Source organism: Colius striatus, chromosome 4 (assembly GCF_028858725.1).
Source record: "Colius striatus isolate bColStr4 chromosome 4, bColStr4.1.hap1, whole genome shotgun sequence".
Lineage (NCBI taxonomy): Eukaryota > Metazoa > Chordata > Aves > Coliiformes > Coliidae > Colius > Colius striatus.
Window position 1 is genome coordinate 27,394,292 of NC_084762.1, and position 23,733 is coordinate 27,418,024.

General features: G+C 39.6%; 1 protein-coding gene across 4 annotated transcripts in view; it reads right to left on the bottom strand.

Moving 5' to 3' along the window:
* Nucleotides 1-2,558: 2,558 nt before the first annotated feature.
* Nucleotides 2,559-23,733, bottom strand: part of GALNT1 (polypeptide N-acetylgalactosaminyltransferase 1) — an 86,425-nt gene continuing 65,250 nt past the window's right edge. For all 4 annotated transcript variants that reach the window (XM_061995359.1, XM_061995358.1, XM_061995357.1 and 1 more), the window contains 7 exons: nt 22,885-23,055; nt 21,343-21,460; nt 20,225-20,405; nt 8,552-8,691; nt 7,244-7,342; nt 6,447-6,581; nt 2,559-4,218 (listed from right to left, as the gene is read on the bottom strand). In XM_061995359.1, the coding sequence (XP_061851343.1) occupies nt 4,072-4,218; nt 6,447-6,581; nt 7,244-7,342; nt 8,552-8,691; nt 20,225-20,405; nt 21,343-21,460; nt 22,885-23,055 (991 nt within the window). In that variant the 3' untranslated portion in view covers nt 2,559-4,071. The remainder of the gene's footprint in view (nt 4,219-6,446; nt 6,582-7,243; nt 7,343-8,551; nt 8,692-20,224; nt 20,406-21,342; nt 21,461-22,884; nt 23,056-23,733) is intronic.

The following is a 23,733-nucleotide window of genomic DNA, read 5'->3' on the forward strand; positions in this document are numbered from 1 at the left end:
TATTCTGTAACAAATTTTCTTGTATTTCTTCACTTGAAAACATGGAGGAACCGTTAATGTAGGAAAGGAAAGCTTTGAATAACTATTTCTCAGTCAATCTTCTGAAGGGGAAGTATGGCAAAATAAGTCTGCCAAGGTATTGCTCATCTCTCTGAATGTGTTACATTATTTGAACAAACCGAGCAACTAAGAAGCACTCTGAAGAGTAAGATTTAGAAAGATTGTCTGACTTTTGCTACTAACTTGTAATACAGAGATTCTCTCTTTTGCTTACAGTACATAGATCAGGACCACTGCTGTGATAAAATGTGGAGTTACTGCTAAGCCCTTTTGTATAGTACTATCAACGTTTCTAAAACACAACTCAATTTCACAGTGACAGAACAGACCAGCAGATTGAGATAAAAACATTCAGTTTTATGTCCACACAGATAACTGGTTTGTGACATTCAGCAGCTAAACAGACTGAAGATGACCTAACCAGACCTGGCACGGTGGAGATATCCAAAGTTTGTACTGTAATATGTAATACACTTCAGCTCAATTAAAAAGCACTGGTGTTTCTCAATAGATGTCTTCACACAGGCAAATGAGAAGAGATTGAGAACAGAACACTTGTCTTTAGAGCATGAATAGGAAATTTATGCTAAACGCATTGAGCACAAGGATGAAAAATTTACCAATTCTCTTCCTTTACCAAGTTTCCCTCCTACATCTGATCTGAACAGAGCAGCCATAAATGCAGAGGTACTGGAGAAGAGGGTGCGATTTCTACCAGAAATTATTCATATGCCTAACAACACAGATACCTTATTCAGTAAGAAAAAACACAATGTGCCTTTTTTCCTCCGCTGCCCTAGAACAGGTTCAATAAAAAAGCTACAGAGGTTCTAAAAATTCTATCTGAAGATTTCAGTATGAGAAGACAGATTAGATAGAAAGCAGTTAAATGTGAAAGGATAGAGTCAACTAATATTCCTAGTCAACACTGGGATACAGAAATCCTATGTCTGTATGTGGAGGACCACTAAGGTCAGGCTAGGGCTGAAGGGAGTCCCAAAGGAAGCTCACTTTCAGCAGGCAGCTCTGATGACAGACATCACCTTTGTGGTAAGAAAAGTTGAAAGAAAACTGTGGGGAAAAGCTATTCTTTGGCCACATTTGAAAGGAGTTTAATACAACACTATTTGAAAAGCACATTACTAGAGGGACAGGGAATCTTTGCAGAAGCCTTGTGTTGTCCACTTAACACAGTACAATTGCTGAGAATGTGCCGTGGTGAGATGGATGAGCTATGCAGAGCCCATCAGCACCAGTCTGAGATAATGGGACTGCAGACTCTCTCCAGTCTGCTGCTCTCCCTCCCCATACTCAACAGGGGAAGTGGGCTACATTGGCAGGTAAGGATTGGTAAGGTATAAGACTGGAAATCAGACTGCTGCCTCAGCTTCCTGAAGCTGACAGCTTGATATGTGTATTTTTAGTTGTGCAATGATTTTTACTGCAGTTTTATGTGACCAACATATAAAATGACCTAGTGAATTAGCAAGAGTAAAACCATAGTAACTCTGAGGCCCGACTATAGGTTTAGTTGCATTACAAGCCATGGCACTTAAGTTCTTTTTTTTTTTTTTTCAACAAGAAATAACAGCAGTAAGAGTTAAAAGTATAAAGTGAAAATCTGTTCAGTTTTGTGTATTCAGTGATGTGCCACATAATAAAGAAGTTTTGAAAACTTACAGGACTTTTACCCTAAACTTCTAATGTTTTTGGTTCTCACTCTAAGAAAGGCTAGTCACCTCTGCTTTAGAGCTTCTTTGCTGGCAATGTATCTAAAGGGATGTATTTTAATTTTCGGAAGATGTTTCTGAACTAATACACAGCCTCATTTTTACACATCACCACCACCACACCTCAAGAAGTACCAGTTTGCCAAGATGAACTAAGACCCAGAATGTGACCCGAGCAATCATTCACTGTTACACAGCGGGAAAGTGAACACAGTATTTTGTGGCAATATGTAATATCAGACAACCACAAATGGTACCTCAGAAACTGTATGTACAAAACCAGGAAGGATCACAACATATCTAAAGAATAAGAAAAATGTATCAATTGCAAATGACGACACGGTCATCCATCTCATCCTCTTCACTGACCATACCAAAGGAGTAAGTCTTCATATAACCACTAAGACAGGCTTTTTTCTTTTTTTTTTTAAAGGCCATCTTGGCACACTTTAGTATCTGATAAATGTACCATACTGTTACTTTTATAAATCCACTTAATCTCATCAGATTTGCAGGGCTATCCCAAAAGGGGGTCAATGAAGATAGATATTTAGATGCTTTATCTGATATTAATCTCACATCATCTCATCCTATGTATTTTTAAAGTAGCGCATAATGCTGCAACGTCAACCTTTCCCCTGCTTTATGTGTGAAAATCCTTGTGTACTGCTGCAGAAATAACAGAGATAATGGTGATCAAAGCAACTTGGAAGAGCATACCTAGCAATAGCAAAGTGCCTATAATAGCCAAATATAATTCCACACAACTTTTGCATGAGTCTAGGTTTAATTTGCTTTACAGGACAGTTGGCCAAACAATAACATTTATCATAAAAATATCCTCTCCATTAAGCAAATCCCATTTTTCTTTCCAGAAGAACATGGAATGTATACTCTGAGTGCTCAGTGGCTCATTTGCAAGATCAGCCCACATTGATTCTTCTTCACAAAACAAAGCAATTCAGTTAAAAAATGAAGACCAATGTAATGACATAGTCATATTGCTTTTGGCTATGTTAACTTTAAAACCCATGCCAATTCAGCTATTTTTCTTCAGGTTTTATTAGAAAAAAGCAGCAGATCAACATTACAATTCAGAGTCTAATCTAAATATGCACTTGACAATGAAGAACATCTGAACATGAAGTGAAAAAGGACACCAGAAAACCTTCAGTTTTGCCAATCTCCTGCTACCCAAATAATCTATCTTTTCTTCTGGCTTTCTGATGACTGAAATCAAACAAGGAACAAAAAGACTTATTGCTATGAAAACAAAACCGTATTACAGTAGTATGTGTCTCGGGTGCTAACCATATTCTGTCAAGTTAACTTAATTTCCGTGTGTACTTAAATCTTTTGTTTGGCTATGAAAGTCCATAAGCTGACTGACCCAAGTATAAACTGAAACGGCAGGTCTGGACAAAAAAAAGTTAAGACAGCATGTTAACCTCCAGTTTTCAGACAATAATAAAAAGATACAATTCCAACAGCCAAGAAATTAAAATAAAAAATGAAAAAAGTTTATCTGACATTCAAGAGCTAAGTTTATTCTTATGCTCATTTTCTTTGTGCCCAAAATAATTTTAGACTCACCAGAAAAAAAAGAAGTATTTATGGACTATCACACAACTGAAAAAAGAGAAACAATTGCCTTTTGACTTGGTTATTTTCCCCCACTGAGGTATAAAATCTACATATAAATTTGATACTTCACTGTAACAAATGGTACTTTCCATAGTTCTGATTTAGTTTCCATTAAACCCTGTTTACTTTTTGAACCACAGAACTCTTTATTTCATGTTACATGTTACTGAATCTGTTTTCCAGCTTTCTCTCTCATTTGTTTGTGGATCTATATTTAGTAGGCTGGTTACCACTGCTAACCAGGATAAAAATCAAGAAATCTGGAAACTTTCTTCATTACAACAGCACTTTCAGCAGAGATTACTGATGTGCAAGCAAACTACAACGATACGCAGCTCTTCAGAGAGACTATTTCACTGATTAGGTTTCCACTGTCCAAACTTTCTTTAAATTATTTCCTGGAAGAAACTCTTTCGATCTTGTAAACATCAGTGGGCGCAGTTTCACTAGTATGTGTGGTAGTTTCACATCCTTACACAGGAAGGCTGGTTCACAGCTACTGAGAAGCTGCAGGAGTTCTAACAGCTGATGAGCTGTGGATTCTGCCAAGCAGAAGTTTCTTCTGTTGCTACTTAACAGTGTAGCCAAAGTAACAGCCGAGGTAGCCCAGTCAATCCTTGCTTTCCTTTAGAACCTCTCAGAATATTTCTGGAAGGGTGACATTCCGAAGCAGCCACTGCTGGGAGCGGCTGCCATTGCAGTCTCTGATGCTGGGTACCTGGCTGTCCTCTTCAGTGGCTTTGTCCAGGCACTGGTTACTGTTCACATGCAAGAGGGTCAATTTCTTCAAGACAAAATAAAAATAAATTAGTTTTAAAAAAAGTCATCAGGCATAAGCTAACCAAAAAGCTTCCAGTGGCCACTAAAATTCTTCATAGTTAAGTAGGAACTAGACCACCTCCTTGGCTACTGATTCCAAATCCCAATCTTAAAGAACACTTGATTATGGTATTTGATGGTGTAGATACTAAAAACATGGCTTCATGGAAACCACAGCACTCTGAACTTTTCAACTATGTCCTTTATCAAGCAATAGCCATCATTTTTTTTTTTAGAATGGAGCTATACATATAGGGATCTTGGAGGAGTTACAAGTTAAAGTTTGGTAGGAAAAACAACTTCAATTATTAGTGACTCCTACCGTTCTATGATTTCACAATGATTAGTTATAACAGTAGTTTTGATCAGATAGGAACAAATACACTGAATATACATTCAAAAGTATGCTGCTTTTCTCAGCTGGGGACACAAAACTGATGTCACATCAAGTTCTTCTAGTACTATGTTCTTTGTAAAAAGTATGTTCTTTTAAAAAAAAGATGTGTACAAATTGACATATGTTCATATCTTTTCCAATACCTACTAATCTTATGCAACCTTCCATACACCACTGTCTACCTCAGAACTATCCTCATGGAGATTTTCAGAAGCTGTATTTCCTGCCACTGTACTATGGATACTCATCAGTACATCACCTTGTCTGTGGTACTGACAGTCATTACCGTAAGTATTGCTTCTCTCACTCAGTAGCAGAACTGGGACACTGGAGTGACTGAAAAGTGGCTGAACAGGCAGGTTTGTTTTTTTTTTTTTCTTTATTAGCCATCTTCCAGTCAATTTCTGAAGATTATACCTAGATCTGACACTGACAGAATAAAGTGAAAAAAGACATATAACCAAATTTATGGCTGAGGATAGACACGGGGCAAGTTTGATTTTATGGTCTGTGGCAATCATTGCAAGACAAACTACTGCAATTAAGTGTCTAAAGATGCAATGCTCTTACCACTGGTAAGGCAGAAACAAAATAAAAAGCACTTGGTATTCAGTGAATCACTGTATGTAGTAATACTACTATCTTATTTACTTAAGTCAGGTAAACTAACTACATTTAAAAAAACAAGAATAAAGAGTTCCCAAGATTCAAATTTAATCCTTTCACAGTTAACATTTAATCCTGAAAGCCTTCAGTGGCTTTCTCCAGTTTCCTATCGACAGTTGCTAGCAATGTGCAGAAATCCCAGATGTCCACTATCTCCCATATTAACTGTCATCCTAATTCAAGGAAAAAGCATACATATTTCCTTTTAGTCTTAAGAGCTGCAGGTTTCGTTAACACTCCAGCTACTAAAAATTTGTAGCAAGTCTATTTAGTTAGAAATACACACGTTGCTCTTTATTTTTTATCAGTTAAGTGACTATAGTGGCTAAATATCTACATGTTCTCTTTGTAAAACAGTCATCACGATTATACTGGAACGATTCTTCTTCCACAAATCATCTCACAACTGTCTTTCGCAATAAATCACTTTAAACGTATAGGCCTGAAAACTACTTTTCTCTAACTAGTCATGGCATAACTTGGAGTTCTTGATTGCACTACTCAGCCACAAAACTGTTTTTAGAGCTTGCAAATCAAATTAATGACAAATAGATCAATGGTCAATGATTTCTACATCTGGCAGTTCGACATAGGAACTTGAAAATAAATTTGAACATTACATACAAAAGGAGAACGATTAAAATAAAGCTGTTCTAAGAATCTCTGCCTGTTTTAAGAATCCCACAGTCAGAAATGTAAAATCTTCCTTAAAATTCCAAGATGATTTTTTTATTTTGAAAATTATTTCCTTTAAACTTTGTGCAAGACAAGACAGCTGGTACTGGGTTTGCCACACAATCATTAGCTTGATCTTATACTGGTCCAGAAGATACCTGGAATACTTTTCCATTGCTTGTCTCATTGTATTACACAATACTAAACTAGCAGACTACCATTTTCCAGAGGACCCTAAAGCACATAGAAAATATTCTTCTAAAAGCTCCCCTAATAGTCACCAGGTAATTCAATCAATGGAGATGCCCAACGAGTGACTACATCACGAATTAGTAAGAAGGAACATTCTGACTTCGTTTCCCAATCTGACTGTCAAACACTGGTCTCACACTGTAGGTTCATGTAAAAATCCAAAGCTGTCTTCTTTTAATGTCATAAGTCATTAGAAGACTTACCACTGGATCATATTCCCAAAGCTGATTTCCTTTTAGATGGTGGCACTTGAGCATTGTTACTGGGCCATTAAGTTTGGACACATCTAAACACAAATCATCTGTGCGAATTTCTTTGTTGGCAGTATATGAAAAAACCTAGGCAGGAAAAAAAAAAAAAAAGAGGAACAAAAAAAAAATCAACTGAAAGATTTCTGGGGCAGAGGAGAGAATATCTGTGCATTACTTCTTTAATATAAACAGAGTAAGAACCAGCTCTTCAGCCAAAATTGACTTTTTTTGAATTGCAGATTGCTTCCTGTGTAGAAACAGGAGGATCCTCCCAACATCGATCATCTCTGTATATTGGAAAACAATCCAAAATTATTAATAAAGCAGAACACACAAAAAAAAAAGAAAATAAATTCCTGAACTCACATCCAGAAAAAACATACATTAAAAATAGCATTTCAGGATTTCAGGTATAGGCACGTGGGTTTTTTTAAAGTAAAAATGCCATTGCCATTCAGGACATCTAACCAGAAGACGGTTCCAGAGAACCTACGGGAGGTGAAGTCAATAGCTTATAGGAGTCTGTGCCTTCTCTCATTTCATTTTTTACTGGAAAGTTGACCTAAAACCTATTTCAACGAGGCTTCAAAAGCTTACAAATAATAAACCACATCTTCCACTGCATTTCTTCTTACAGACATTTTCTTAAATAAGGGTTTCCTAAACTTTTCAACTAAGTACGTTTTAAAGATAACTACTGAATAAATAATAATAAATAAATAAATAATTCAACTTGAAAAAAAAGTCACCTGATTACCACCCATTCCATGGCAGTTAAAGATTCCAACTTTCTCATTTTCTTTTCTTGCCATGTTATCCAGACATTGATTTGTCTCCACATTCCTTATCTGGAAGCGAATGAGAACACATCACCAAAGGTTGTTGTTTTAGGAAAAGAATTAGGTCCAAACATCAAACCACACTGGCACCAGTTCCTTCTGCTATATATCAGTGGTTAAGTGAATTAAACGTAAACCATGGGAATCATACCACAATGAGAAACCACTCCCTAGCAGATATTCAAGCTACCAGGTTAAAGGATCATGCTGGTTTCTTTGCTTGCTTTCAGGGATCTTTCCATATAGAGGACTCTTTTTGCCCAAAGACTAAGCTACAACACAACAGACAATTAAGTCTCCAGCCCAAAACCTTCAGGAGGCACCTAGGCAGAGTGGGTTTAATTCCCTTCAAAGTCATGGGTGAGTGGGCCAAATTTCCTCACTTCTTGAGTTACAGCCTTATTCACTGTAAGTAAGCACGAATATTAAGCCTCCCGATAGTCACACAGCAGCATGAATGCCTGCTTCATTTTGTTAAAAACTGTTTCTTTTAAAAATAAACAGTATAAAATCACCCTATTTATCCAGGACAGCCTCACCTGTACTACCACTACAGTCATTCAAGAAACTTTAAAAAACACAGAAATGCCGATGAAGGCTTAGAGATCACTAGAACTTGCTGGTCACTGATCAGGGTTCTAGGGCAGTTTGTAGGCAAAGCCCTTGCTTGACCTGGTATTGTTTTTTAAGCAAAACTCTGCTTACACTCTACATATAGAATGTTACAAAGTTATCCATAACTATACATTTCTGAAGCATTATTTCTAAAGCCCTTCTCTGCAACATTTAGTACTGTAGTAAAAACGGGAAAACATTCAAATTACAGTACTGTATCACAGAATCACAGAATGGTAGAGTTGGAAGGGACCTTTAGAGATCATCCAGCCCAACATCCCTGCAGAAGCAGGTCTATCTAGATCAGGTTGCATAGGAACGTGTCCAGGCAGTTCTTGAAGACCTCCAAGGAAAGAGACTCCACACCCTCCCTGGGCAGCCTGTGCCAGGGCTCCCTCAACCTCACAGAAAAATAGTTTTTCTCTTATATTTAAGGTTCAGGTTTTTTGCCTCACTCATAAGCCAGATGTGTCATTTTAGAGATGACAGGAACACAGATGCAAGATACTTAACTTGTTTGCACTACTCAGTCCAGAATACAAACAACTTACTGCACAGTGTACTTTACATAGGGCAGATAAGTAAGTAGGATAAAAATCTTACCTCTCCCAGAGAAAAATAATGGCGTGGAATTTGGGAATCAGGATAAACATTCTCCAGGTACCAGGAGAAAGGCTTGCACTGGAGCTTGCGTCTTAGTCCAAGTCGTGATGATATGTCTCCATAATCAACTTTAGTAACTCCTGTAAAAACAAAGAAAAGTTTTATTCAGTGGCTGCTAATAAGTGTTACAAAATTCCACTTCATACAAAAATCATCTCTACACAAAGAAATTTATGTTTTTTAAATATAGCATTATGCTGTTTATATTCTCAGAGGGAACATATATCAGTCTCTGTCTGTGACTTCTTTTTCCTGGTAATTAGACAAAAGATGGAATCTGTACATCTGTGCTACACAAGACAGCTTCTTACCTGTGACTCCTGTAACAATTTGAATGCAGTTGTTTATTATCAGAGGTGAAAGGCTAAAGTTGTTATAGTCACTAAGGCCATTCTAACCCCGAGGGCAACTGGAGTGCACATCTATGCAGCGTACCACAACAGTCTCCTTTAGAGGAGCAAGGAGAATGATATTTTAATTTCATGCTGTAAGCCAGGTACCACCTGCTGGATCCTTCGTCATCTAACTGCACAAAGAAACAGCCAGAAAGCAGCATTCATACAGGGAACTAGTCCTTTAATAATTCAGTATTTGTTCAATATAGCTGCAGCATTTGCAGGAAGTATGTTCACCACTAGGATTATCATTTTTTGTGGTATTTTGCTTGCCTTGTTTCTCCTTTGCTCCTCATTTATCAAAGTGCTCATTCTTCCTGTATCTTCCCACTCCTTTATGGTTATTTTAATTCCTTCTGAAAATTACTTTGTGCAAGTCCCATCTGCAGATGAGTTGAGGAAGGTGTGCGTGATCAGCAACTATTTTTGCCTCACCACAATTATGCACTATTGCCATTAATATGTCAATAGTACTAATTAAGCATAGGGTAACTTCTAGTTTTCAGACATCACATTCTTTTTGTTTTCCACCCTATCCTCTGTACCTCACAGGCCAAAAGTAATATACTACCAAAAAACCCAATTCAAACAAAAACTCAGATCAAAAAAGAATAATAAACCAAGTCCTAGAAATTTAAATTCCCCTCACAGACCACAAACGTGGCTCAACTGGCAACCTTACTACAGACCTTCAGCTGCATAAACTTCTCAGAAATCCCGTCACTGTTAATCACCTCTAAAACTGTTGACCTTTTGAAACCAAGTCAGAGACATTTTGAAGTTGGCGTGCTGCGTTATTGGATTGGCTGCCAGCAGATGATGCATTTCTACTCAGTTAAGACTGGTAACTGCATCATTTTCAGCTGTCTGTAAATATCAGTTAAAACAGTAATTTCAATATTCCAGAAAGCAAAAACACCAACCAGGCTTTTAGTTTGTTTAGCTATTTCTTGGGTTTTTGTTTGGTTGGTTTTGAGTTTTTATAAAAAGAACCAAAACAAAAGTACTTTTAAAAAAGATGCTGGAAAACTTTACTGGTAAGGTGGGGTAATGAAAGTATGGGAAAGTTTGCTTTTTAATAAAATTTTGAATGGTGTGAACGAAACTTTAAGATCTATTGGAATAGAATCCTAGAAACTTTCAGTCAGAAATCCTAAAACCAAAAAACAAACACTGCACAAGACAAACAAAAAAGCTCCAAAACAGTCCCAGCTTCACCAAAGTTTTGCTCCACATCAAAAGTAGAAGTACCCTATCAAAAGATGATGAAGTAAGAAGAGAAAGGCTGTACCAACTACAGCTAAGTATGAAGTTAATTATTCAGTGATGAGAAAGCAGTCGATGGATGAAACTGTTCTCACGACACCCTCAAAGCAACCTTATCAATGCTCAAAATTCAGTTTACTACACTGACATTCACAAAACAACACTGTTAAGGCTTTGTCAGGTTACTGAACAGAATTCAAAGTCACAACTAAACAGAATTAAATGCAAAATGCTACTTAAGAAATAGCACACTTGTCTGCTAAAGTAGTTTCAAATGTCACTATGTAGAAAAGTGTCAGTTGATTTTTCCTCCATTACAATGAAACAAAGGGTATTCATGATAATCCATTTAATCATTTTCAGTCAAAGTTTTTTTTTAAATCCCCTCTGAAGTTACATTTATGCTAAGCCATATACTGGCACACAGGCTACAGTTGGCATGAGGTTAGCAGATGGACTGAAGAACAGAACCGGTATAGTTCCATTACGGATGTCCTCTTAAAAGGCTGAATTACCGTGTTTCCAATGTTTCTGGTAGCTTATCTACATTGCTCAAAACTAAATTGAGCATTTCTAAAACATTTGCATTACACAGTGCAGCTGCAATTGCTTAGAGTTAACAGTTGTTTGGGGAAAAAATGGAAGCAAACTAGAAAACCTGTGAATTATGAAGCATATAAAAAAATTAAATCTATGCCTAAATAATTCTTTTCACCAGGGACTGGTAAAATTCATACACCCACAACAGTGTCATACCTGCCACTGTTTTTGCACTTGTTTTCAAAGGCATGGCTAAAGGAAAAAAACCAAACTACAAGAATTACATCAAATCTTCCTCCCATGACACGGTTATGACAGACTCTGCAGGTATGTGCATTATGAGGAAAACAATCATGTCCACTAGTTGTTTCGTTCACATATTTCAGTTTGGTTCATAAAAAAAATTTAAAAACTGAAATGGTTTAACAGAACTTGCTACTTGCTACTGTTGTCTTGACTTGATCAGGCCATATACTGCTCCCCACTCCGAACCCTATGCAATTTTAACATAATTACTTTTAAAGCCTGAATCTCCCTTACGATTCTGTTTTTCACACAGCTTGCTGCTAACTGTGGAACAACTCTATACTTTTTTCCCCCACATATGCTTAAGTATGTACTCAAATATTGATATGGCAAGATCCCCCACATTAAATCATCCAACATATGACCACCAGTTGTTTTGTACAAACAGACTCATCTCAGCACTTGCTTGTGCTGTCACTATTCTTGAAGACTGTCATGCAATATCAGACTACTCTGATTAGTAATATCTAATGGTCTTTTCCTTATACCTTTACAAAAACATAAATATAATGATATCTATCAGTAGAATACTCCTTTCATTTAATTTTCTGGGCCACCTTGTATTTAAACTTCCTATCAGCCATGTTGCAACAACATTGCCACCTCAAAATTTCTGAAGAGCTGAAGATTTGCTTGCCAAGTTCAACGTGTGTCAATATATTTATGCTAAACTGCTTAGGAATAAAAAAAGCAACATGACATTTTCATCACAATTATAAATTGCCGAATGACTTTCAAAAGCATCATATGAAAACTGCTTCATCTAAAGCTTTTAAAAATCATGAAACTTGTTTTTATTTAGTATTCTGAAACTTGATAAACAATCACTGAAAGCCAATTTGAATAGCTACATTGTTTCCATTCACAATTACTGCTAATAAGGAATACAAGCTGAAAAAAGAACACATGGAACATCTCAGCGTACATTTTGAACATGAGCTTAGCTATGTTGCAAGATGTGAACTCAGCCTCTCCTCTGTCTTGTCTATCAACCATAAATAAAAACATTATCCATTTCCAGTCTGTACATACTGAACCTTGATTTACCATGCTTAGATAAAGACAAGTACATGCTGTGATTAGGAACCAGGCCTATTGATTCAGTTTTCAGGATAACATATGTCTGTGTGTCTGTCTACATGGCTCTTGCTCAGGTAATTCTGCGATGACTTCTGCCCACCCACTTCAGTGTAATGGAGGATACCTTCTGAGGCAAACTTTTAGTCAACAATAAAATTAATTTCCACACAAGCTAGATGAGGCTCTACCCATTGCCATCTCATGACACCTCACCTTGGACAACCTTGTCCTGAAATTTTAGACTGGGCAAAAAGGCCAGCAGTAGAAATTAAAAAAAAAAAAAAAGGCAGGGGAGTCTGCAGAACAGAATGTCTGGACCTAGGAATCGACTGTCACCTGCACGTGCTGGATCTGCTTTCTGAAAGCCTAAGAGAAAATGGCCTGGGAAAACAGCACCCTGCTGTAACGCAACTGTGAGGAAATCTGTCTGCTAATGAGAAAAGACTATAGCTAGTGCCATTACTGCCATGGAGAACAGCTGTTTCATGCAATGAGATAGGCTTCATTTTGGTTGAGCAGCAGCTGCTGCAACACTTTCCTGCCCAACCTCCATTTGTACCCAACCACTTCTACACAGAAAGGTGGCTTCTAAAAATGCATGGAAGCTTGAAATAGACAAGTAGTAATTTCTACTAGGCTGCACTTATTAAAGAAAAAAGGATTACAGGCTTACTTTTCAAGAGGTCAGCTTTCCATTTAACTACATTACATCAATTGTAAAAAGTCTCATGTTCCTGTCATTCAAGCATTAAGTTTTTTTGTTTTTTTTTTTTTTCCCCAGACAACACAGATTACATGAAGTGGAAAAGCTACCTGATAATCACAGGTTTGCTCTCTTGAACCAATCCCTCTGTGATCCCCTATCTTAGGGGAGCAGAAAAGAAAGGATGTCAAAGGAGGAAATTAATTTCTTGTTAGCTAGGCTCAATGATGTCTGTCAGTACATTACCTCCTTCGAAATCCAATTTTATCATCTATGTCAACCAACCATGTCAACTAAGAAAAACCCTGGGTGCACAGAAGACCTCCTGCTTTCCTTGCCTGTCTGCACCCAGGCTTGCAAACTACCATCAGCTTAAAAATCCTCACCTTGCTCCTTGCAAGAACATGTGACACAGTAATACTGAAAGTACACATCGTACTATTGGCCAAAAAGACTTACTGAAATTTACACTGATGGTTTTTGCTGTCACAATGGGTAAAATCAGGGTCTGCAACACTCAGGCAAGGTTGGACTTACCAGAACAACAGTAAGGTGTTTGCAAAATTCCCAAAACTGGAATCTTTTCTAGTTAACACCTATTGACTCTTAGAACTAACATGGATCTGGGTAGTGAGAGGCATGAATGATGCTGAGTACATTTCTGTGTCCATTCTCTGATCCTATAACAGGTATTACATCACAACTAAGAATGACCCATAGTACTAACCACTCTCTTCACAGCCCCAAGCAACAAACTAATTTCAGAATAATCCAATTTACTGAAGTACCATATGATCCTATTCTCGAAACACTCAGAAATTCCAGTATCAAACTTTAGTGCAGTATTAATACAGAAATGTTTGCAAATATGTAACGGGCGTGTGTCAGGAGGATGGAGCCAGGCTATCTTCAGTGATGTCTAATGATAAGACAAGGGACAACTGGTACAAGCTGGAATATAAGAGGTTCCAAAGAAATCCAAGGAAGAAATTCTTCACTGTAAGGGTGATGGAGCACTGGAACAGGCTGCCCAGATGGGTTGTGGAGTGTTCTTCTCGGGGGACTTTCAAAACCCACATGGATCAGCTCCTACGTGACCTACTCTAGGTGGTCCTGCTCTGGCAGGTATGTTAGACTAGATGATCTTTCGAGGTTCCTTCCAACCCTTAAGATTCTGTGATTCTGTGATATAGGTACACAAATGAGATCATGTCCGAGTTGGCAGGAGCAGATGCTTTAAGAGAAGCCTGGCAAGAACACACTCCTATCCAACAATCATTCAAGGCTACAAGCAGTCTTCAGGCATACAAGCTATGCAGACATGCATCTTCTGAAAAGAAGTTGTAGATAATTGCTTAAGCTAATTTAACTCCTCTAAATTATTTATCATATTCCATCTTAAATTCATTCTTTTTCTCCAACAGAAGAATGCATGCATATTCCACAGTACTGTAAAGCTATAAAAGTAAGTCACATCAAAATAACAATCCTACAAAATTCAAACAGTGTAACTCCTTTAGTAGTTACACTTAGCTTATCAAATAGAAGCACTATAGAGATTACACAGAAAGGAACAAAGCGTATCATAGAATCATAGAATGGCAGGGGTTGGAAAGGACCTTTAGAGATCATCTAGTCCAACCCCCCTGCAGAAGCAGGTTCACCTAGATCAGGTTGCATAGGAACATGTCCAGGCGGGTCTTGAAGACCTCCAAGGAAAGAGACTCCACAACCCCTCTGGGCAGCCTGTGCCAGGGCTCCATCACTCTCACAGTGAAATAGTTTTTTCTTATGTTTAAGTGGAACTTTTTGTGTTCCAGCTTCATCCCATTACCCCTTGTCCTGTTACTAGCTACTATAGAGAAGAGGGATGTCCCAATCTCCTGACATCCATCCTTTAGATATTTATAAATGTTAATAAGATCACCCCTCAGTCTCCTCTTCTCCAGACTAAACAGCCCCAGTTCCTGCAGCCTTTCCTCGTATAAAAGATGTTCCATTCCTGTGATCATCTTGGTGTCCCTGCACTGGACTCTCTCCAGCACTCCCCTGTCCCTCTTGAGCTGAGGAGCCCAGAACTGGACAGAGGACTCCAGATGAGGCCTCACCAGGGTAGAGTAGAGGGGGAGAAGAACCTCCCTTGACCTGCTGGCCACACCCTTCTTGATGCATCCCAGGATGCCATTGGCCTTCTTGGACACGAGGGCACATTGCTGGCTCATGGTTAGTTTATTATCAATTAGGACTCCCAGGTCTCTCTCTGCAGAGCTGCTCTCCAGCAGTTCGACCTCCAGCCTGTACTGGTGCATGTGGTTGTTCCTTCCCAGATGCAGGACTCTGCACTTGTCCTTTTTGAACCTCATGAGGTTCCTCTCTGCCCAACTCTCAAGCCAGTCGAGATCCCGCTGAATGGCAGCACAGCCTTCTGGGGAATCAGCCAGTCCTCCCAGTTCGGTGTCATCAGCCAACTTGCTGAGGGTACACTCTGTCCCCTCATCCAGGTCATTGATGAAGATGTTGAACAAGACTGCCCCAGAATCGATCCCTGTGGAACTCCACTGGCCACAGGCCTCCAACTCGACTCTGTGCTATTGATTACCACCCTCTGGGCTCTGTCATTCAGCCAGTTCTTGATCCACCTCACTGTCCACTCATCCAAGCCACACTGCCTGAGCTTTCTGATGAGGCTGTTGTGGGAGACAGTGTTAAAAGCCTTGCTGAAGTCAAGGTAGATGACATCCTCTGCTTTCCCCTCATCTAGCCAGCCGGTTATGCACTCATAGAAGGATATCAGGTTGGTCAAATAGGATTTCCCCTTGGTGAATCCATGTTGACTTTCCCTGATAACCATCTTATCCTTCATATATTCAGTGATGACATTCAGGATGAGTTGTTCCATCACCTTTCCAGGAATGGAGGTGAGGCTGACTGGCCTGTAGTTTCCTGGGTAGTCCTTCCTGCCCCTTTTGAAGACTGGAGTGACATTGGCCTTTTTCCAGTCCTCAGGCACCTCACCTGTCCTCCACGATTGTTCAAAAATGATGGAGAGAGGCTTAGCAATCACATCAGCCAGCTCTCTCAGCACTAAGATGCATCCTTTCAGGACCCATTGACTTATGAGCCTTAAGCTTGGTCAACAAGTCCTTAACCTCTTCCTCTTCCACCCAGGGGAAGTCCTCTGCTGTCCTGGCCATTCTGTTATCCCTGCTGGACTGGGCTTCCGGAGGGTCAGCCTTGGTCGTAAAGACTGAAGCAAAGAAGGTATTCAGTACTTCAACCTTCTCTGTATCCTCAGACACCAGGGCATCCTCAGTGTTTAGCAGCAGGCCCACATTCCCCCTCGCCATCCTTCTGCTGCTGATGTACTTGAAAAATACCTTATTTCTGTCTTTAACATCCTGGCTAAATTTAATTCTAGACGGGCTCTTGCCTTCCTAGTTGCACCCCTGCATGCCCTGGCAATGTTCCTATACTCTTCCCAAGAAGCCAGCCCCTGTTTCCACCTCTCATAGATGGCTGCTTTCTGCCTGAGGTGTCCCAGCAGAACCTTGTTCATCCATGGAGGCCTCCTATCGCCTTTTCCTCCTTTCTTGTGCATTGGGACACACTGATCCTGGGTTTGGAGGAAGTGGTGCTTGAAGACTGACCAGCTCTCATTCTACCATCTAGAATCATATCCCATGAGATCTGTCCAAGTAGATCTTTGAAGAGGCTGAAGATGGCTCGCCTGAAATCCAGGGTCACGGTCCTGCTTTGTGTTCTGCCCCTTCCACACAGGATCTTGAACTCTACCATCTTGTGGTCACCGCAGCCAAGGTTGCCTCCAACCTTCACATCTCAACCAGGCCCTCTCTATTCGTCAGTACCAGGTCCAGCAGCACACCCCTACTTGTTGGTTCCTCAATCATCTGTGACAGGAAGTTGTCATCAATAATCTGTAGGAACCTCCTGGACTGCGTGTGCTTGGCTGTGTGGCTATCCCAGCAAATATCAGGGTAGTTGAAGTCCCCCATGAGGACCAGGGATTGTGATCGTGAGGCAGCTCTCAGCTGTTCGTAGAAGGCCTCATCCACATCCTCCTCCTGATCAGGTGGCCTGTAGTCGACTCCTACAACATTATTACCTGCCTTGCCCTGCCCATTAATTTTTACCCACAAGCACTCTACTCTCTCCTCATCCCCACCCAGGCATAGTTCAGTACACATTAATTGCTCCCTCACGCCTTGTTAGTCTGTCTTTCCTGAACAACACATAACCCTCCATGTCTGTGCTCCAGTCATGGCAGCTGGCCCACCACGTCTCTGTGACTGCAATGAGGTCGTAGCCCCACATCCTCACCCACATCTCCAGTTCCTCCTGCTTATTCCCCAGGCTGTGTGCATTGGTGTAGAGGCAGCGCAGGGGCTTACTCAAACACACAGGTTTCCCTGGGCGGGTGCAGGAGGTTCCTCCCTGGTTTGGCTCTTTCTCAGGGTGGTCAGCCTCCTGTATCTCAGCCCAGTGTGCAGATGAAGGGCACTTATCATTATGTTCCCTGTCCTGCCCTGTTTCCCAGCTAGAGGGGACAGCTTATTCTGTTTTGCTTCTCCCCCCACCCCCCAAGTCCCTTAGTTTAAAGTCCTCTTTATTAAATTTGCTAGTCTACTCCCAAATAATCCAGTGCCTTTACAGAAGAGATGAATCCCATCCCATCTATGAAGCTGTAGTCCCCAAGAAAGGATCCACTGTCAAAGTACCCAAAGCCTTCCTGCCGGCACCAGCCTCTCAGCCACTTGGCTGATTTTTCCATTACAAACTCCTCCTTTATCACCAGTGAAAAGGACAGAGGAGAAAATAACCTGAGTCCCTCTACCTTTTACCTGCTCCCCCAAAGATTTAAAATCCATCTGAATCCTGGAGATGTCATGCCTCATGACATCATTCATACCTACATGGAACACAAGTAGGGGGTAGTAGCCTGTATCCCTGATGAGCCATGGCACTCTCTCGGCCACATCCCTGATCTTGGCCCCAGGCAGGCAGCACACCTCTCTTGACTCCATACCTGCTCCACAGATAGGTCTCTCAGTGCCCCTTAGCAGCGAGTCACCCACAACAAGCACCCGTCACCTGCAGCAGTGGGTTTTCCCCTTTTGGAGCTTGCTCGTCGAAGTCCCTTGTGGCCAGTGCCTCATACTTATTTGTAGTGGGTACTCTGGAAAGAGGGCTTTGAAGACCAGCCTTTGCCTTTCTTTTTTTTGTAACCAGAGCCCATGACTTATTGGATTCACTGGAGGCTTGCACCTGATTGCAGAAGTCTCCATCTATCTCCACTTCTTCCCCTCTAATACTACAGAGCCTAGTCACAGTTTCCTGCAGCTCTTCACCAGGCGCTGCAGTTCTTGAACTTGAGGGCACCTATGACACATTTTTGCCTCAGAGGCATAGGTCCCTAAGCGTCCTAAACACTCCCTGCATTCCACCTGGACCGAAGCTTCTCTACTAGCCGCCTCAGTCTGCGTGGATACACTGACCTTCACCTGAGCCCTGGCTTTAGTCCTTAGGCGAGTGCTCACCATTTTGCTAGGTTGAAGCTGAAGCTGGGGCACTTCTCTGACTTCTGCCTCTCTAAAAGGGCCGCGGGGTTGTTCCCTGCCCGTCCTCCCTGCTCGCCCTGTCTGTGCAAACAACTGCCGCGCAAACTGCCTCGCCACTCCCCGTCGGCCGGCCCTGTTCGCGGCGCTCCCCGGGGGACGTTTAAATCCCCTGCGGTTGCTGCGGCTCCGCCTCCCGGCAAGACCGTCCCCCTCACGAGAGCTGCCTGGTCCTGGCGGCTCTCCTCGCTTGTGCTCCAGGAACCCCCGGATTACCTCCATCGGCCGCAAAGCCGCGAATAAACGAGCCTTGCCTCCGCTTTGTTTACCGCCGTTTAACACCATATCATGGTGTTCAGTAATTTACAATTGTTTTTAAGAACTAGGTTATTTTTATAGTTAAGATTGTGGAGTCTCCTTCCTTGGAGGTCTTCAAGACCCGCCTGGACGGGTTCCTATGCGACATGATCTAGGTGAACCTGCTTCTGCAGGGTGGTTGGACTAGATGATCTCTGAAGGTCCCTTCCAACTCCTACCATACTATGACTCTATGTTCCAGATACCTTTGTGTCAGGTTAGATTTTAAAATGTATAAAAGTTATCTTAACAAAAAAGTGATTTCACCTATTTATATATATATTCAGAAAGGTTGCATATATATCATGTTTGAATTCATGCTTCATTAGCAATATCTGAGTAACAGTAAGTCATTAGCTTCCAATATCCCCTAAAAGGCTTTTAGTAACAATTTAGTTTTTAATTCAAAGACTCTTACACAGACTTGAGTAATGCATTCTCCTAAGACAAAAAAAGCCCCTCACCATAAATCTGCACATAAGTCTGCACTTGTTCCCACAAGTATTCTCAAACCCTGTAATCTAAAATTTGCCATTGTTCAGACTCACACTACATTGTATTACAACATTCAAATTTCATTACTAATGCAGGTTTAATAAGGGAGTCATAAGGAGATACTAGTTTTAAAGGTACATCTTCGGAAAAGTTGACGTAGCACATACATCTACCACTCAGTATTTGAAGTCCAATGTCTCAAATATTTGGAAAGGATGTCTATTGCTACCCAAGTTTGTCTGCCAGTATTTTTATTCTGCAGTAAAAATTAATAATTCATTATTTCCCAGGCTTGCTTTCTTCTCATTTTTTTTCTTCTGAGTTTATAGGAAACTTGGTCTCATATTTACATCCTCTCATTTTGTTAACATTCATTTTAAGAAGCATAATAAATATCACCACGGTCAAGTGTATTGGCAACCTGCTCCTATGTTCTGGATTGTGAAGTACAAACTCTACTAAGCCCAAAGAGGTTAATTGCCACTCCTGCTACAGGTTTTCACTTAAATCAGTTCTATGTTGTAGACATTCCAGGTTGAATAGATCAGAAGCCAGAGGCCTAACTAGCACATCACGAAGCCTACTTGGATGGCTAGTTTTCAGCACTATGATTGAGCTCTTTGATGTTCTATTGAGCTTTAATTCAATCACACAGAAGGCTCATTCACAAATCATGTGCATGTTTTTAAAAACTAACAAACAAAATTGACTTCAGGGCATATCTCTGGCTAATGAAACTAGTTCTCAATTAAAACTTTTTTTTTTTTACATCTTGTGTGAACTTTGTCTTGCAAGCTTCAAAATAATAACTTGACAATTTAAATACTCATGTTCTTTCCCAGTAGCAATACTATTTTAATTCTTAATAGATATTTCCCATAGCCAAAGATCTGCTTACCTGGGGAAATGATGTAAAAAAAGTTTTTGAATTCATCCATCCAGACTTCTGCAAGCCGCCGGTTATTTTTGTTGATTATCTGCCCTGTACCTCCTGGAAAAGTGTATGGTGTTGCTTTTCTGAATACATGCCCAACATGAGAACAAGTTACAATTTCCAAAGTGCCACCACATTGCCAGATCTGAAAGTGATAGAGCAATTATTGCATAGCTTCAAGTCATTAAAAAGAAGTTTAAATATGTTAATCACTTCTTCTCTTCAAGTTGGAGAAAAAACATTAGCTGAGATCTAGAGCAAATACCTACGGTAAGGAGGAAAAATGTAAGTCTGTTTCCTCCTCAACAGGTAAAGATGCTCAGAAGGACGAGCATGATAGCATAAGAAAGACTATGTTAGGACTCAGCACCAATGCATCAGCAAGAAGTAAAGCTCACATGAATCACAAAATGAATAAGTGACAGGTGGTGGTAAGTCAGAAAAGGTCCATTATAAAACAATCTCCATGTAAAACACCCAAAACATACACTTCTCAAATGAAGTTTTTGAAAATATTCAATTTTATTTTGGACCTCTAAAAACAGTTGATTCAGAGGGCTGAACTACTTGAGAAGGATGTACTTATATGCTCTGAGATGGTGACTAAAAGAAAAGGAAATGCAAGTGCTATTTGGTGGGAACAAAAGCAAAAAAACCACGTGTTAAGCCCACATCCACCCACATCAACACAGTCATTTAGTTAGAACACAGTGAGAAGAGAGTTTTTAACAGAGATGCTCACATTTCACTGACACATTTTATAAACCATGTGCTCATGACAAAATCATTAACTTTTGCTCCCCAATTAGTTTTTCTAACTGAAGTCCTTTTGACATATATGCATTTGTTTTTCAGAATGACTATCCCAATCTTTTAATTGCAAACCCTGACAACTATCCTCCATGTACTTTTCACTGACAGATGCAGTCTTCAGATATCTCCACTGGAGGAACTTGACAGGAAGCAAAGTGCTAACTGCAACAGGAGAGGACACTGATGCAGGCAGCAGATATGTATTTTACAGAACTCAAGATGCACTGTCCTGAGTAACAAAACACTGAAAAGAGAAGAGTTTTACCTACCCTGAAGGAAATTTCTAAGTTTTCTCCACCCCAAATATCCATTCCAGCATCATATGTTCCAATTTCCTGAAAATAATCTCTGTCTATTGAAAAAAGACCTCCTGCCATTGTAGGTGTCCTGAGGGGGTGGGGGGAGGGGGAGATAAATAAGCATCAGTCAATACAAAACCATATACTTAAATACATTTCACACTCAGACTGACAAAGTGGCTTATTTCCCAAGTTTCTAACATGTTCCTTCTCAATAGGCTTCCATCCAAAGTAAGTTACCATTGATGCACTTGCTAGCTCAAAATTTTCCATAGATGGAACCAGTCAGTGACAGTTCTCCTTATTTTCTCACTTCAAATTTGAGTTCAAGTAGAGAAACAGCCCCTAGAAAGCTGCTGACATTCTTGAGAAAGACTTCTGCCTCTAACACTGTTAACTCATAAAAATAAACCAGTTCCTTCCAGGAAATTTATAGCTCTGGCAACCTCTTCTTGAAAGACTTACAAGAGGCTGTGGAGTGGCCTGTTTGCTCTCCCCTATTGTTGCTTCATACAAGAAAATTGTACATTCAGAGTTATATCCAGATTTTCTTTAAAAATTCCTTATTGTAGAAAAAAATTAAACTCTGCAAGTTTCTCACAACTTGAGCAACATCTTCCAGATTTCCAATTTTGTTCAGTCAATAAAGACACAATAGGTAAATTATATATTAGGCTGATGATATAACTTTGCAGTTCCAGTATACAAATTATTTACACTTCTAACAAACTATTTTCTATCGCCAGTCATTTTCCCAAAACACTTTGGGCTTTTTCTGAAAAATACATAGAAAATAAGGTAGGTCACAATTTAACTAAAAATATATGTGGCTTTTTCTCCTCTAAAAAGGAAATTATGGGGGCATACAATTAGCCATATCCTGAAAATACCTCTTAAAGAAAAAAAAAAAAAATAACAGTAAAGGCCATATCCTCAACTTCAAGGTAAAGAAATATTGCCCACTTTTCAGGATACTAAGGCCAGAAAACGTAAGTGAGTAATTGTTGAAAACACACATGATGAATTATCTTTCTCATTACCTTTGTCATAATACATACATGTTATGCAACTATAAATTCACCTCTCATCCATGCACTTTGAAGACATTACATTTATATATGATGCACGCAAATATATACACATACATATATGCCAAAAAAAAGATGCATCTTCTCCAAGTTTACTTTGTTAGAATAAATGATAAAAATCATGTTCCATTAAAGAGACAAAAATGAACCTCAATACCTGTACACATCAGTATAAAAACTAGTTAAAAGCCAGTAATCCACCAGTAACTAACACAAGACTTACAAATATTTTTCAGGTGACAAGCTGATTGTCACTTCATTGCTACCAAAAGTTACCAATAACTAATTCACATAAAAACTTTTACGCTTTTCCTTCACCCAGACAAAAATGAGACTACAACACAATATTACTTCCAAGATTAATCTAGAACAGATGAGTAAACATCAGGTAAACATTTTAACCAATTTAATAATTTCTTGTTACCTAACAGGAAGAGTTCTATCTCCTTTCCGTCGATCCATCTCTCTCTGAGGAACGGGATACCAACGAAAATTCAACTTCCAGTTGAATCCACCATAGGTCATGTCAGAACCTGCCATATATTCGAAGGTGTCATCGCTAATTACATCAATGATGGGACACACTACCGTCCTCCTAGAAAAAGGAAAGAAGCAAAACCTATTGATCAAAGTGTCAAGAAAGATGGTTTGGGGTTTTGTTTCTTTTAAACATATATAGTTTAAATTTTCCTAACTTTTAATAATTATTTTCCTAATAATAAATGTACATAATTATCAACAGATTATTACCCTGAAACTTGCTCAAATTCTGTCCCAGATAATTAAAGCTGATTAATCTAAAGGAAAATGTGTTTTTCTGACACACTTTTGGCAATGCTAGTCCTTTTAAAAATATTATTTGCATTATTACCAGTAGTAAACATTCCCTCTGCAGATGGAAAAATTGAGCACAACTTCCTCAGTGCTATGCAGACTGTATAGAAAGCCAGAAGTTTTCACTTCTGGTTAAGTGGTCAAAGTAACTTCCATGCTTTGAAATTAAAACTTGGCCATTAGTGCCGGGAAATATTCTTACATGCCCTCAGGCCTAAAAATTGACGAAGTGTAACTACTGCATCAAAGTCGACTTGACCTTGTCCACTGTTTTGACATTATGAAGACATATGACTAGAGAAACTAATTCTAATTATCGTAAAGACAGGTAAATGACTGTCCTCGAGCAGGTCTCCTCTCATGGAAAGCCCTGTAAAAAAGTTCAAGGGTTGCAACTAAATTTAAAAGAAATTGAGCCAATTGTACAAATTGTAACAAT